Source organism: Vigna unguiculata, chromosome 2, assembly GCF_037176805.1.
Source record: "Vigna unguiculata cultivar grain cowpea cultivar isolate G323 ecotype 2 chromosome 2, ASM3717680v1, whole genome shotgun sequence".
Taxonomy (NCBI): domain Eukaryota; kingdom Viridiplantae; phylum Streptophyta; class Magnoliopsida; order Fabales; family Fabaceae; genus Vigna; species Vigna unguiculata.
In genome coordinates this window covers 26,556,712-26,570,001 of record NC_140793.1, presented here as the reverse complement: position 1 = coordinate 26,570,001, position 13,290 = coordinate 26,556,712, and the positions used below count along the sequence as shown (strand labels likewise).

The 13,290-nt window shown below is 34.8% G+C and overlaps 2 protein-coding genes across 5 annotated transcripts; one reads left to right on the top strand and one right to left on the bottom strand.

Annotated features, from left to right (window-relative positions):
- Positions 1-5,107: 5,107 nt before the first annotated feature.
- On the top strand, positions 5,108-9,785 carry LOC114174015 (E3 ubiquitin-protein ligase BOI-like). Of its 4 annotated transcripts, XM_028058741.2 has the most exons (6): positions 5,119-5,321; positions 6,253-6,495; positions 7,221-7,324; positions 7,419-7,598; positions 8,301-8,659; positions 9,167-9,785. In XM_028058741.2, the coding sequence occupies exons 4-6, from the start codon at positions 7,493-7,495 to the stop codon at positions 9,713-9,715; spliced, it is 1,014 nt and encodes a 337-aa protein (XP_027914542.1). In that variant the 5' UTR covers positions 5,119-5,321; positions 6,253-6,495; positions 7,221-7,324; positions 7,419-7,492; the 3' UTR covers positions 9,716-9,785. The 4 variants fall into 4 exon arrangements, with proteins under 4 accessions (XP_027914541.1, XP_027914545.1, XP_027914542.1 ...); XM_028058744.2 differs by lacking the exon at positions 6,253-6,495 and having other exon boundaries at positions 5,116-5,321; XM_028058743.2 differs by lacking the exon at positions 7,221-7,324.
- A 795-nt stretch (positions 9,786-10,580) lies between these two features.
- Positions 10,581-13,285, bottom strand: LOC114174674 (DNA (cytosine-5)-methyltransferase DRM2-like). Its single transcript, XM_028059501.2, has 5 exons — positions 13,239-13,285; positions 12,940-13,036; positions 12,389-12,513; positions 11,553-12,284; positions 10,581-11,127 (listed from the first exon to the last, which is right to left on the bottom strand). Exons 1-5 carry the CDS (start codon positions 13,263-13,265, stop codon positions 10,690-10,692), a joined length of 1,419 nt encoding a protein of 472 aa, XP_027915302.2. The 5' UTR covers positions 13,266-13,285; the 3' UTR covers positions 10,581-10,689.
- Between the last annotated feature and the right edge of the window lie 5 nt (positions 13,286-13,290).

Sequence of the window (13,290 nt, the reverse complement as noted above, 5' to 3'; positions counted from 1 at the left end):
GTCGAAGGCAGGTGTTCTTCGAACGTTGATGGAACCTATACCATCTGTTGGACTTCCAATCACCAACGCTCCGGTGGCGTCTATTCTCGGAATAATAATAATGTGTCTCCTATTCTCTAAATCTTTCGCGGCTCACGCGAAATCTCCATACCTCATCGGCGACGACTCTGACTCTCCTCCTTCCTCGGCGAAGGACAATGAAAAGCCGAAAGAAAATCCACTCCTCCTCTTTCTGAAGAGGTGGAAGTGGACAGTTAAAGTCAGTTTTACCGTTACTAACCGTGAGTGAGTATTTTTTTGTATGATATATGATGTATAGTATAACAATACTTGTGCGTATGTCGTATCATTTCTGTAATGAACCTTATGTCGTATCATTTCTGTAATGAACCTTATATCGTATGAAATTCATTCGCATCTTCAATATATTTTTTATCTTATCGTAACATTTATGTAATTATGTTAAAATGATGTATGTCAATTAAAAAATTGTTATGCCTCACATTTAAATATTTCTATAATTTTTTTATATTTTTATTTATTATATATTTTCCTTTCGCATGAGAATATGTTTAATACTCTCAATTAATGTAATATAAAAAAAAATCTTTACTTATTATTATTATTATTATTGATTTTTTTTTTAAGTTTAAGAACACTTTTGTTTCCTTAAAATAATTTTCGTTATTTTTCAACCATTGAGTATGTATGTTGATATTTGAAAAGTTTTCTTAGATCTCTAAGGTATTTTTTATCTTATTATACCCTTGATTATATATTTGATTTCCTTTGTGCGATTTTTTTCAATAGTCTCTCAAATTATTTCTTAGAGACACATTTGTAAACTTTTAACATTTTTTTATTGTTTATTTTTATCATGTAAAATAATATTTCGATATATTCTATCTAATTATTTTTTATTTTCTAACTCATTATCAATCATATTGTAATTTTTTCACATTAATTATGTAAATAACTTTTATTTACTATAATATGAAAATTTAATGTAATTGCCATGAATTTTTTTTTTCACTATCCAACATATATTGGAGTTCAAAAGATACAAAATCTAAGTTAAAATTTTATTATTATATTTATTATTTGTTCTTTGTGTCATTTTGATCAGTGATGTATTATAACTTTTAGGTTAAATTATGTGTTTGGTCTCCATTTTCGTAGCAAAATATCAATTTGGTCCCTTTATTTTTTTTATCTCAATTTGGTCCCTATTTTGAAAAGTTTGATGCAATCAAGTCTTTTCCGTTAGTGGTGTTGTAACAGCGTTAAATGGAGTGTCACGTTTCAATTTCTCCATTTTCAGAGGTACCTTCTGATTCTATATCTGATAATACTAATGTGCTTAGGATTGTGCATCCATGTGCATCCATGTGCATTCATGTGCACCAACGTTCATCACTTCCGCTTGATAATTTCTCCTCTGTTAATGACAATCAGGTTTCTTAATAGACTTTCCTCCTTCGTCGTCGAAGAACAATGAGAAAGAGAAGGGGAATCCACTCTTCCACTGGTCATGTCGTTCCTTTTTCCACCGTCGGTCCTTTCTCCACCGTCGGTTGTGCAGTTCCTTTCTCCACCACCGCCGATCGTGTTCCTACCTTGAGGCCGGTCACCGCTGGTCGTGCCGTTTCTTTCTCCTCCACTACCAGTACCGTTCCTTTCTTCACCTCCGATTGTGTCGTTTCTTTCTCCACTATCGGTCGTGTTGTTCCTTCCTCCATCGCCGTTTGTGCCGTTCCTTTCTCCATTTCGGCGACCGACACTCTTCGAACTATGCTTGAACGTCTCTTATCTCTCGGTATTCCTTTCCCCACGGCTTCGACGACGTTTGTTATCGGTATCATTCTACTCTGCCTCCTCGTCTCTAAATTTTTTGTGGCTGACGCAAAAACATTGTTCGTGACTGACGCAAAAATGGTATCCGCCTCACTCCTCACCGACTCCGACGACTCCTCGCCTCCTTCGTCGGCCAATGAGAAGGGGAAGGGGAATCTCCTCTTCCTCTTTCTAAAGAAATTGAGAGGTATAAAGCACAACTTGTGGCTAAAGGTTACACTCAATCTTATGGTGTAGATTACCAAGAAATGTTCGCACCAGTAGCCAAGCTCAATACTGTGAGAATACTTCTGTCACTAGCAACAAATCAAGATTGGCCTCTTCTACAATTTGTTGTGAAAAATCCTTTCCTACATGCAACAATTTCAGAAGAAATTTATATGAATTCTCCACCAAGTATGACAGATTCAATTGGAATGAAGGTTTACAAATTAAAGAAGGCTCTATATGGATTAAAACAATCCACAAGAGCATTGTTTGGAAGGTTTACCAAGTCTATGAAGGCTTTTGGCTATAGAGCTAGTAACTCTGATTACACCTTATTTTTGAAGAGAGGTAAAGGAAGAATTACAGCTTTGATTATATATGTAGATGACATGATTGTTACAGGAAATAACCAAGATGAGATTTTCACTTTACAACGATACCTTGCATCTGATTTTGAGAGGAAACAACTTGGAAACCTTAAATATTTGTTGGGTATTGAAGTAGCTAGATCAAAACATGGGATTTTTCTATGCCAAAGAAAATATACTATTGATTTACTATAAAAAACTGGATTGCTTGAGAGTAAACCGGTTGATACACCAATTTAACAGAATCATAAACTCTTTCAATGCTCAAATTCAGCAAACATAGACAAAGGGAGATACCAAAGGCTGGTAGGAAAATTAATTTATTTGTCTCATACACGTCCAGATATTACCTATGCAATGAATGTTGTTAGCCAATTTATGCATGACCCACGAAAGCTTCACATGGATGTTGTTGAGAGGATTTTGAGATATTTAAAGTCCACTCCTGAAAAAAGAATTTTGTTCTCAAATAATGGATACTTAAAAGTAGAAGGGTATACTGATGCAAATTAGACAGGTTCAAAAGATGATAGAAGATCTACCTTTGGATACTTTACTTTTGTAGGAGGGAATCTTGTAACTTGGAGGAGTAAAAAGCAGCCTGTAGTAGCAAGATCTAGTGCTGAAGCAGAATTCAGAGGCATGGCACTAGGTGTATTTGAACTTTTGTGGATTAAAAATGTGCTATCAGATTTGGACTTTAAATAAAATGAAACTATGAGTTTGTACTGTGATAATACGTCGGCTATAGCAATTGCTCATAATCCGGTGCAACATGATAGAACAACAAAGCATGTGGAGATTGATAGACATTTCATCAAAGAGAAACTTGAAGCTGGAATAATTTCCTTTCCTTTTGTAAGATCAAAATTGCAGTTGGCTGATGTTCTCACTAAAGGAGTGTCAAGCAAAGTGTTTAATGAGTCTCTATTCAAGTTGGGAATGTGTGATATTCATGCACCAACTTGAGTGGGGGTGTTAAGATATGTCAAATATTGTATTAGCTATAATTTAAGCATTATTATATTTGTGAGCAAATCTGTGCAAATCTGTGCATTCATTCCTTTAATAGATGAAGAATTATAGCACTCTTGTATGTATATATATGGTACCATATTCTTTGAAACAATACATCAGAATTATTCTTTACATCTTTTCTATATATTGTAATAGTCTTTTGTATGATGTGTATGGTATTGCATTTCTCTGTTAGATTTCAGAGATGAACTGGTATAACCAAATCAAATGCATACATGAACAATAAATAAAGTGCTTTGTATTGTTTCTATAATGCTCTAACAAGCATTCAAGGGTTAACGGATTAGGTGATTCAAAAGTTCTTAAGACAATTCTTAGAAGCAACTACTTTTTGTTATGTTAATTGTACCGTATGGCCTATCAACAACCCTCAGTCAGGTGACCCAAGGATAAACGGTTAAAGGCCGCCCGCTACAAGTGGACTATCTAATGACTTGTTGATGTTGCAATCTCTCTGGAGTGATTGCAGGGAGCTCACAACCGAATGACCCCGGGAACAAGCGGCCGAAGGCCGCCCGTTACGCAAACACCAATAGCGCTGACCGCGACCGGTCACCCTCACCCAACTATGCGAGTACAACAACGTGGTCGGTCGGGCTGTGGGTACGCAGAAGCATCAGTCGGGCGGATCGAAAGGTAAACTCTAACATGTCTGAAATTAAGGTAAAACAAATCCATAATTAAGTTTAAAAAACAATTGGGCCGTAATTAAGAAATCCCTAATCACATGTCCATACCAAAACCTATCAATAGAGGCCCAAGGTAAGTTGGTAAGTTGGTAAAGTTCTTTTCTTCGCATTTATTACAATATTAATTGCTTTCACCCAAACTGACTTGAATTGACTTAAGCATTTGAACCTTTTGGATAAGTACTTCAATCGTTTGGACAACTGAACGAGAGAGAAAGAAAGGAGACCGAATGAAAGAAGCTGCAACGAAAAGAGAGTTAAGACAAATTTAGTATTTTAGATAGGTGATAAGTGTTTTAAATAGGTAATAGATCCCTGTACCCCAAACATTAACGTCGAACAAATTAATTTTTTATCGATGATAAAAACAAACTTGAAGAAAATGTTAATGTTAACCTTTTCGTATGAATTTCAAAGTCCTTTACTTCTAATTTTACGTTTTCAAGAAAAATACGGAAAAGGTCAAACATTTATAAATAAAAAATTGAGGAAGAAATTAAAGAAAAAAACGGAAGTTAAACTGTTTCAAAACAAAAAATTCAATATAAAACATCAATCCATGGAGTGTTACTTTTAACTAGATAAATAGTAAAAAACATAAGTAGTAAATTAAAGATCTCTTTCATCTTCAAAATGAAATAGTAAAAAACATAAGGATAAATTAAATATTTTTAATTGTAGGTTCATGAATATGCCATAAAAATGTTAAACACACTTTATTGAATATAAACATTGTAAATCAGTTTAAAGTACCAACATAAAAAATCTTTTAATGTCTTTTGATAATAAATTCTTTAATTCCAAATAAATAGTAAAAAACGTAAGAAGTAATAAAGTTAAGATTTATTAATATTTTTTCGTAAATACATCATAAAAATGTTATGTATACTCTATTGAATATAAATATTTTAATATTTCTTCAGACCATAAAAAATCCCACAAATTAATAATAGTTGTCTCCATTTCTTATGCAACACCCACTCCTTCCTATATTCTATTCATAACTCTCATCATTCATCCATCCACTTTCCTTAATCTTTCATTTCAGATCTCTTACCTTCTTCTTCTTTTTCCTCTCAGTCACCCTTTTGTTCCATCGTTATTTCTGTGTCTGTATCAGCCTGATCTTTGTGTTTTTTTGCTTATAAAACGTTCCCATCTCAAGGTATGTACTGGGTTTTTGTTTGAATTGATCTTCCATCTTTTGATGCCTCAAAGCTTTTGACTTTCGAGATTATAGTGCCTGATTTGCTCTGTTGATGGTGGATTGCATTACAGCTTTCCACTTTCCCTCTTGTGACCAACACAAAGAGGCTCTGAACCGAAGATAATCATTTTTTGTTGTCGTGTTCTGTTATGTATGTCGGCATTTAATCAGTTTTCCATTGATTTTTTTAGTTATTATTGATCTGAGTGAAATGTTTTGTGCTTTCATGTTTATAAATTTATAAACCACTCAATAAATATGATGTTCATCTTGTTTGTTTCGCTTATCTGCTGACTAGATATTCAGTTTTGATTACTCTTTTGTCTTGCCAATTCATTTGATGCAATCAAATTCTAATGAACACCCATCAGATTTATTTGACAAGTCCATGGTTCCTTTGTTGAAACGGAACCAAGGGCATTTTTTTTTTCCATTGTACAGAAAAAAATGGGAAGGACATATATGCCTTGGGGATATGTATTTTCTTTGCCGGTTTCCAAACTACTCTAGGCAAAATCCATTCATTAATTTTTTTTCTGGGGAATTCATTAGGCCATTGTAGTTCTTCTATAACTTCTTTTCTTATTATTATAAGTTGGTTATATAACAATTGCTGGGCATTTATTCTTATCACAAAACTTTCTCAAATATGAATCTGCATAAGAATGGCTTGCTTAGGTGCTTTATGCGATTGTTTAAGTGAATATTAGGCCACAGTTCAGAGATATTGTTGTTGGAGGCCACACACCTACTGTTGAACTGTTTTTTATTTATGATTGATAGTGAATGTGTCTTCCTTGAGTGATCCATGATTGGGGTTTCAACAAGTTTTAAGCTTCCTGTTGAGAGCTTAACATAATTGTTCTCCTTTATTCGAGCTTGGGTCTAGCTTATGAGACCATAGGTGGAGTGAAGATGGATGTGTGGCCACTGAAGGAAGGACAAGATAAGGAATGATTGTATACGAAGAGATATTAGCATAACTTATTGAGTAAAAGAAGATAGAAATTCGGTATGCAAAGAAGTCCACTCGAGGCATGGTGAGGAGAGTAGATGACATGAATTTTAGCCCCATGAGAAGCAGTAAAGAGAGATCAAAAAGGACATTGGACAAATTAAAAGGAATTTCATGGTGAATAACATACTTGATAGTTTGGTTTTTAACTAAGCCCCCATGATATTTTTTGATCCATGTATCCAGCCTCGCTTAGTGTGGGACAAGGCTATTGTTGAAACTCAATATACGATTTTTGTTGAACTCCAAAACTTGTTATTGTTTGAAACTCAACATTTGCTTCCATGGAATGTTTGCATTCTTGCGAAAGTATGTATACTGAATGTATGAAAGTGAAGATATATATCACCTTGATATTGCTCCTAAAATATTTCACTAGGGGAGTGTTTAGCCTTTCCTTTTTCTTTTAGTTGATGGTTTGGTCTTTACATTATTAAACAAGCTAAATTTATTGAGCTACTTTGAAACTGTGTTTGGCAAAGTTTCTGCTTCTAAGCAGAAGAAACACCAGAAAAAGCTTTAGATTTTAATCTTGAGAACTATATGATTAATTTTATGAATTCCTTGTGTTCTACCTAATTTTTCCCTTTGTATTTGCAAAAGGATTTCACCTAGATATAGCTGAAAGTCAATATTTATTTTATCATCTTCAAATATTTTATTTTGCCACATTTGCACTAAATGCTGAACCATTAACTTTTGTTTCTACCCAAACACTAGTTTATAGATATCTGCAACTAAAACTTGAGATGAAATTTGTCTATTTTCATGTTTTGGTTTGAAAATGTAGATACATCTGTATATTGATTTTGTTCTTTTTCTCTAAATTACTTGACAAGTAGGAGACAGAAGATATTCACCAAGTATCATCATATCAAAAACCGACTTATAACTATGCTTCATTAGACCATCAACTCTCCTACCCTTACAAGCCAAATAGCACAAAGTATTGCACTAATGTGGTTTTCGGTGCTGTTATATTTGATGTTAACTTTTATCCAAAGTTGATGCTGACTTTTTCCTTTACCCTTTTCTTCTAGATAATCATCGGTGGCTTCATTAATATTCTTTCAAGGCTACATACTCGAGGTAGGCAAGCACATATCCAGGGATAATGTTTGGAGGCAACAATGGAAATCGCTTGCTTCCTGTTTTCTTGGATGAGACTCAATTTCGGCATCAAACTAATGCATCAAATCAGCTACAGTTGTTTGGAAACTGTAAGTTCTCTTTACTTTTCTCATGTAACTAAACTTTTTCACTGAATCATTTGAATGTGGTTGTTAAACAGGGTAGCTCCGTTTTAATGACCTTAACGTTTTTTATGGGTATATTTTCTGGTTTAGGAGTTTTACTCAGCTGCTACTTTCCTTCTTGTACTTCAACAATTCAATCCTCTTGTTGCTGTTATTATTGGGCATGTTTATATCATATCCTTTCCTTTGTTTTACTGTGATAGAATGGGTTATGAACTTGTATTGGTTTTTGCTTGTATATAGGTTTTGTGTGTTTCGATTGCTTGCATGTCACACCTAATTTTGTCGGACATAATCAATGCTGACAATTTGAGTAACTACTTATCCCGCATTCTTGCTCTAATGTTTTGGTTTTGAAGCACAGGAATGGTAATGGTTGTTGGCATGAAACTTATTTTTCTGGGAACTAGGGGTACCTTTTCTTTACTTGTATCCTGTACTGTGTTTGACCAACAAGCTGCTGATTTAGTATACTGTCATTGCTAGCACTGAAATTCCCTTCCTTTTGTAAATTTAGAAATTATTATATATTTGTTTCAATTTATCATTTAATGCAGTTCCTTAAACTACCATTTAAATTATTTTGTATGTCCTTTCATATGTTTAGTATTTTGTCCATAGTTTTTACCTTATCACTGAATGATAGTCAGGCAATATCTTTTGCAGTACAAGCTGGATGTAGTGTTGACCCAGTTAATTATATCGGAAATGAGCATGTCAGCCCCATGATTCAGCCTAATAAACGCAGCAAGGAAATGGAAGATATGTCAAGACAAAGACTTCAGATTTCCTTAAATTACAATGTCAATCAAAAGGATGTTGATCGATTAGCAAGTATTCAAAATCCCAACCCTGTGTCAACAGGATTGAGGCTTTCATATGACGATGATGAGCATAACTCATCTGTTACTTCTGCTAGCGGCAGCATGACTGCCACACCGTCTATCATACTGTCTCTTGGTGACAATATCAGAACTGAGCTTGATAGGCAGCAAGAAGAGTTGGATCATTATATCAAACTTCAGGTAATACATGAAGATACCTATTTGCTTTTCATTTTATGTGATGTTTGTGGTCGATACAAATGATTTACGGTTGATCAGAAGGGTATGAAAGGCCGGCCTGTGGCTTAATTCAATAGGGAAAAGAGGGGAAATAAGGACATTTATGAGTAGACGTTTTTACATTTTCCTTTATCAATTTTCTCCTAGTGTGTTTTTTTTTTTTTTTTTTACAAGTGCACCACTAAATCTTTTTGAGTAGCATTTGCAGGCATGTTTGTCCAGTCATAGTCTAGTTGATTAGGAGTTGCTCTTTTGAAGAACCATTACTTTTTGAACACTTCATCCGAAATGCTTAAATATTAGAGTAAGGGTGATGAAAATAGTGTGATAAAAAAGTTTTTGAATGATTATTTTTTCTATTGCACAAAGATATATGAACTAGACGCTATACTTCAATGATGGAATTATCAGTTTTGTAATTCTTGGTTCGCAGTCTTCTGAAATGCTATTCCAATTACTTTTCCACAGAAGGAACAGTTGTCAAAGGGGGTGAGAGACATGAAGCAAAAACACATGACTGCTCTCCTCTCCTCCATTGAGAAAGGTATCAGCGCAAAGCTAAAGGAAAAAGATGTGGAGATAGAAAACATGAACCGGAAAAACAGGGAGCTGGCAGAAAGAATAAAGCAGGTGGCTATTGAAGCACAGAGCTGGCATTACAGAGCAAAGTATAATGAGTCAGTTGTGAATGCATTAAGGAACAACCTACAGCAGGCAATTTCACAAGGTGCTGAACAAGGGAAGGAAGGGTTTGGAGATAGTGAAGTTGATGATGATGCCTCGTATATAGATCCTAATAACTTCCTAAACATACAGGGTGCGCCTATAAACTCTACCCACAAGAGCTACCAGGATACAGAGAATCTGACTTGCAGAGCTTGCAAGGCAAAGGCAGTTTCCATGTTGTTGATGCCTTGTAGGCACCTGTGCTTGTGTAAGGATTGTGATGGATTTATCAATGTTTGTCCCGTTTGCCAATTGATAAAAACTGCAAGTGTTGAGGTGTATCTGTCTTAACTTACAATGTGTAAGTATTAAAACAAGAACGGGATATATAAGTCACTGTTTTCTTTGTGTGATTTATCTACCTAAAGTTCTTAATGTTCAACTCCAAGTAATTTGTCTCTATAATAAAAATCGACTATGCCTAAGGATTATTTGTCATCTTTCTCAGGGAACATGACTTGATTAATGATTACTATATGGCGTGCTTATATTACTATGGTTAAGAACAGATAGTTTTTGGGAATTTAATGATGCCTATAAAATTATGAAATGGAATTTGTATCTTAAGTACCTATTTTTATTCCGTATTCATAAAATAGGATTAGCTAGCTTTGTTTCGCAATTATTTGGATCAACTGTCTTCAACCTATTTGTGTGACTGTTGACCATATTACCACCAACTTATATTGCTCCCCGTCGACTTCTTGTGTGATTGAAACGGATGGAAATTCTACAATGATCATAAGACAATTTTATTATATATATATATATATATATATATATATAAATTTTATTTTATAAGTCAGTCTTTTAGAATTGAATTAGGTTTACAATTTATTTCTCGAAATGATATTGAAATTATGAATTTGGATCTATCCTACTGAAACTTGTTCTTTGTTTGACTTTGTTCCCAATGTTAGTCCCACGAACACGTTAGGAACATCTTCCATGGCTCAAACTATATTTTTTAATAAAATAATATCATTCTGTGCACATCAGTTAGCATATACGAAACTCTCGGTTTAAGCCTTTCCTTTCCTTTTTCTTTCCTAAAAATAATCTCAGTGACGACATTGTTGTAAGTAAAACCTGGTGAGACAAGAACTTAAGTATAACGAGCAAAGAGAACGACAAAATTGCATTTTTTTTGGGAGTCTATTGGATTTTCCTCATACTGTGTACTTCATTTTCAGTTACACACCTTAAAATTTTGATTTACATACAATAGTGAGAAATAACAAAATCCACCATTGCATTTTGTTGTTTCACTCAGGGTCACTTTTCTGCATTTCCATTACTGCCTCAAGAATCCTGTAGTATTCGTAAAAGAGTGAGGAGTGTTCTCCCTCTAGCCCATGTCTACTAACTCTGTTACTGCCAGAAAAGTTGTTGCAGGGGCTCCCACCAATAATGAGGTCAAATCCACCAAACTTGGTTATCCACTGCCTCAGCTGATTTGAAGAGACTTTCTGTACATCTTCGACCTCAATTAGGTTTCCCTTTTGATTGGTCTGCTCCCACCAACAGTGAATAATGTTTCTGTTCACTTCAGCTATTTCCACAGATACCACATTTTTAAGCATTATTCCAAGTCGATGCAGAGCAACCTCAGCACCTCCAATGCCAGAAAAGAGAGACAGCACATTAATGCCATTTGGAAAACGATCCTTCAACACTGAAAGATGGTAGGCAACTGTATCAACCTGAAATCAATTCCATTCACTTGCAGTTAGAGCTTTTTCAAAGAAACTAAGAGGGTCTTTGAGGAGCTTATGGAAAGCTTGTTTGAGCTTATTTATAACCCATTACTCTTGTAACTTCTTTTTAACTTATTTCAATTAGTCCCTTGTCATAATTTGCCAAAATATGCTCCTTTTAGCACATTTTAACAAGTTCTTATGGCAGATAATCAAGTCCGAATCAAGCCATTACACCCTACCAGAAAATATAAAATGCAGCCTAATCTGTTCTCAACCTTTTAAAATCATCATTTAACCGAGTTGTCCTATAACAGAAAAAAAGTTTGATTTTTGTTTTCATTTAGTTATAATATCATCTCTGTAAACTCTTCTAATGATACAACAAACACTTAAAGTACATGCAGTGCAAAACTCAATAGCATGACAACCTGAAACGCATTGCCAAGTGCCCGGTATCTCTCTGTCCGGGTGACTCCACCGCCTCTGGTGTGATCCTTTGGGAATCCCAGCAACATTTCATATTCATCAGGTTCAAGAGGGGCCAATTTGTTTTTCCCAACCCACACCAAGTTCCACTTTTTAATATCTTGAAGTACATTTTCTTGGACATTTTGTGGAGGTTCATCATCAAACTGTTCAAGGGTTTTCCTTATTCTATCTGTAACTGTGCCAGGACCTATGCCAGTTAGAAGACAATTGAGCTTTGTTCTTTTGTCCCAGGAAGGCCACCACTTTTGAGTCGAAGGAAAAGCCTCTCGTATAGTCAGTGGTGGGATAGGAAGCAGAGAGAAGCGGTTGTGGATGGGAAGATTATGGATATATCCTCTTTTCCTCATTGCAGCACAAAAGTACTTGGAATCAACAAATTCTGGCTCAATCTCATAGAGAAAACGTGATATATTATTCCAAACTCCTTTAGGAGCAAGTGCCACGTTCTCAAAATAGAAGTATGGTTTACCTGTTACTTCACTTGGGAGCTCTCTTGAAATTACTTTACTGGCTTCATTGGGTACACCAAACCCTGTCATTGGACCTGGTGGATGATGTATCATTCCCATATCAACTGCTGATGTTACCTTCTCTTTTGACCAGCTGATTCTGTATTTGCCTTTCTTGTCATGGAGTTTTACTTTCTTACTTGTATGAAGGTAATCACTTTGCTGAATCAGAAGAGAAGAAGATATAACATAATCTGATAAAACTACTTGCTTCACTGATATTTTGATTACAAGCAGAACCAATGTGATAGGATTATAAACCAAACCTCTGTTTGTGTATCAGCAGTTGCAACACGTTTATTTCTAGGCAGATCTTGAAGCGAGTCAATTTCCTCTTCTAACTGAGAAGCACTAATGAAATCTGCTAGATCACCGATCTCAGCTTTAGGACCTGCCAAATGTTAGTGAGAAATAAAAAAATTTAAGAACCAACACCAGACAAAATTCTACAAAACTTACAATGCAAATTATTATTACAACATATAGTTTATATGCTCATCATCGAAGCCATTTCCTCAGTTTTTTTTCATAGCTTTTCTTACCCTGTAGAGTATTTGTTCATGGCATAGTAGTTAAAAGTCAAGATATTCAACATGCATCAATCACCTCTATTAATAAGGAAATGCGTAACAATGCAAACAGAACAATCGAAGCTGAATGTATTAAGAACAAAAAGTTGGCTCATTTTTCATTATTTAATTGACCATCTTAGACCTTTTAATGCTGCTGATAGTGGAGAGACGAAAGATAAACAAAAAAAGAAACTTAAAAAGTTTTGATAACATATATAAGAGTAACAGTTATACACTAAACACACCGCATTTGTCTATAGCTGTGCAAGCCTCCTCAAAAGTGAATCCCATATCGACAAGTATGGACAATATCTCATCGTTCTCTCCTGTTGAGGGTTTTTCCTGCGAAAAAGGAAACAGTTAAATGGAATCTATATACACAATGTGAGTAAAATGCTTCCTAAAATTCAGATAACTAACACTAATCATTCGCCTGAAAGCATCTTTTCTTTGATCATTGTACTTTCTAATACGCTTCTTATGACGAGTACTGTGTGTAGTGTGATAAAACAATTTGATGGTCAGCGAGTACTATTATACTCACAGCAGTAAGTGAAAGCAGAGTTTCCATAATATCTTCATCGTTATCTCCTTCT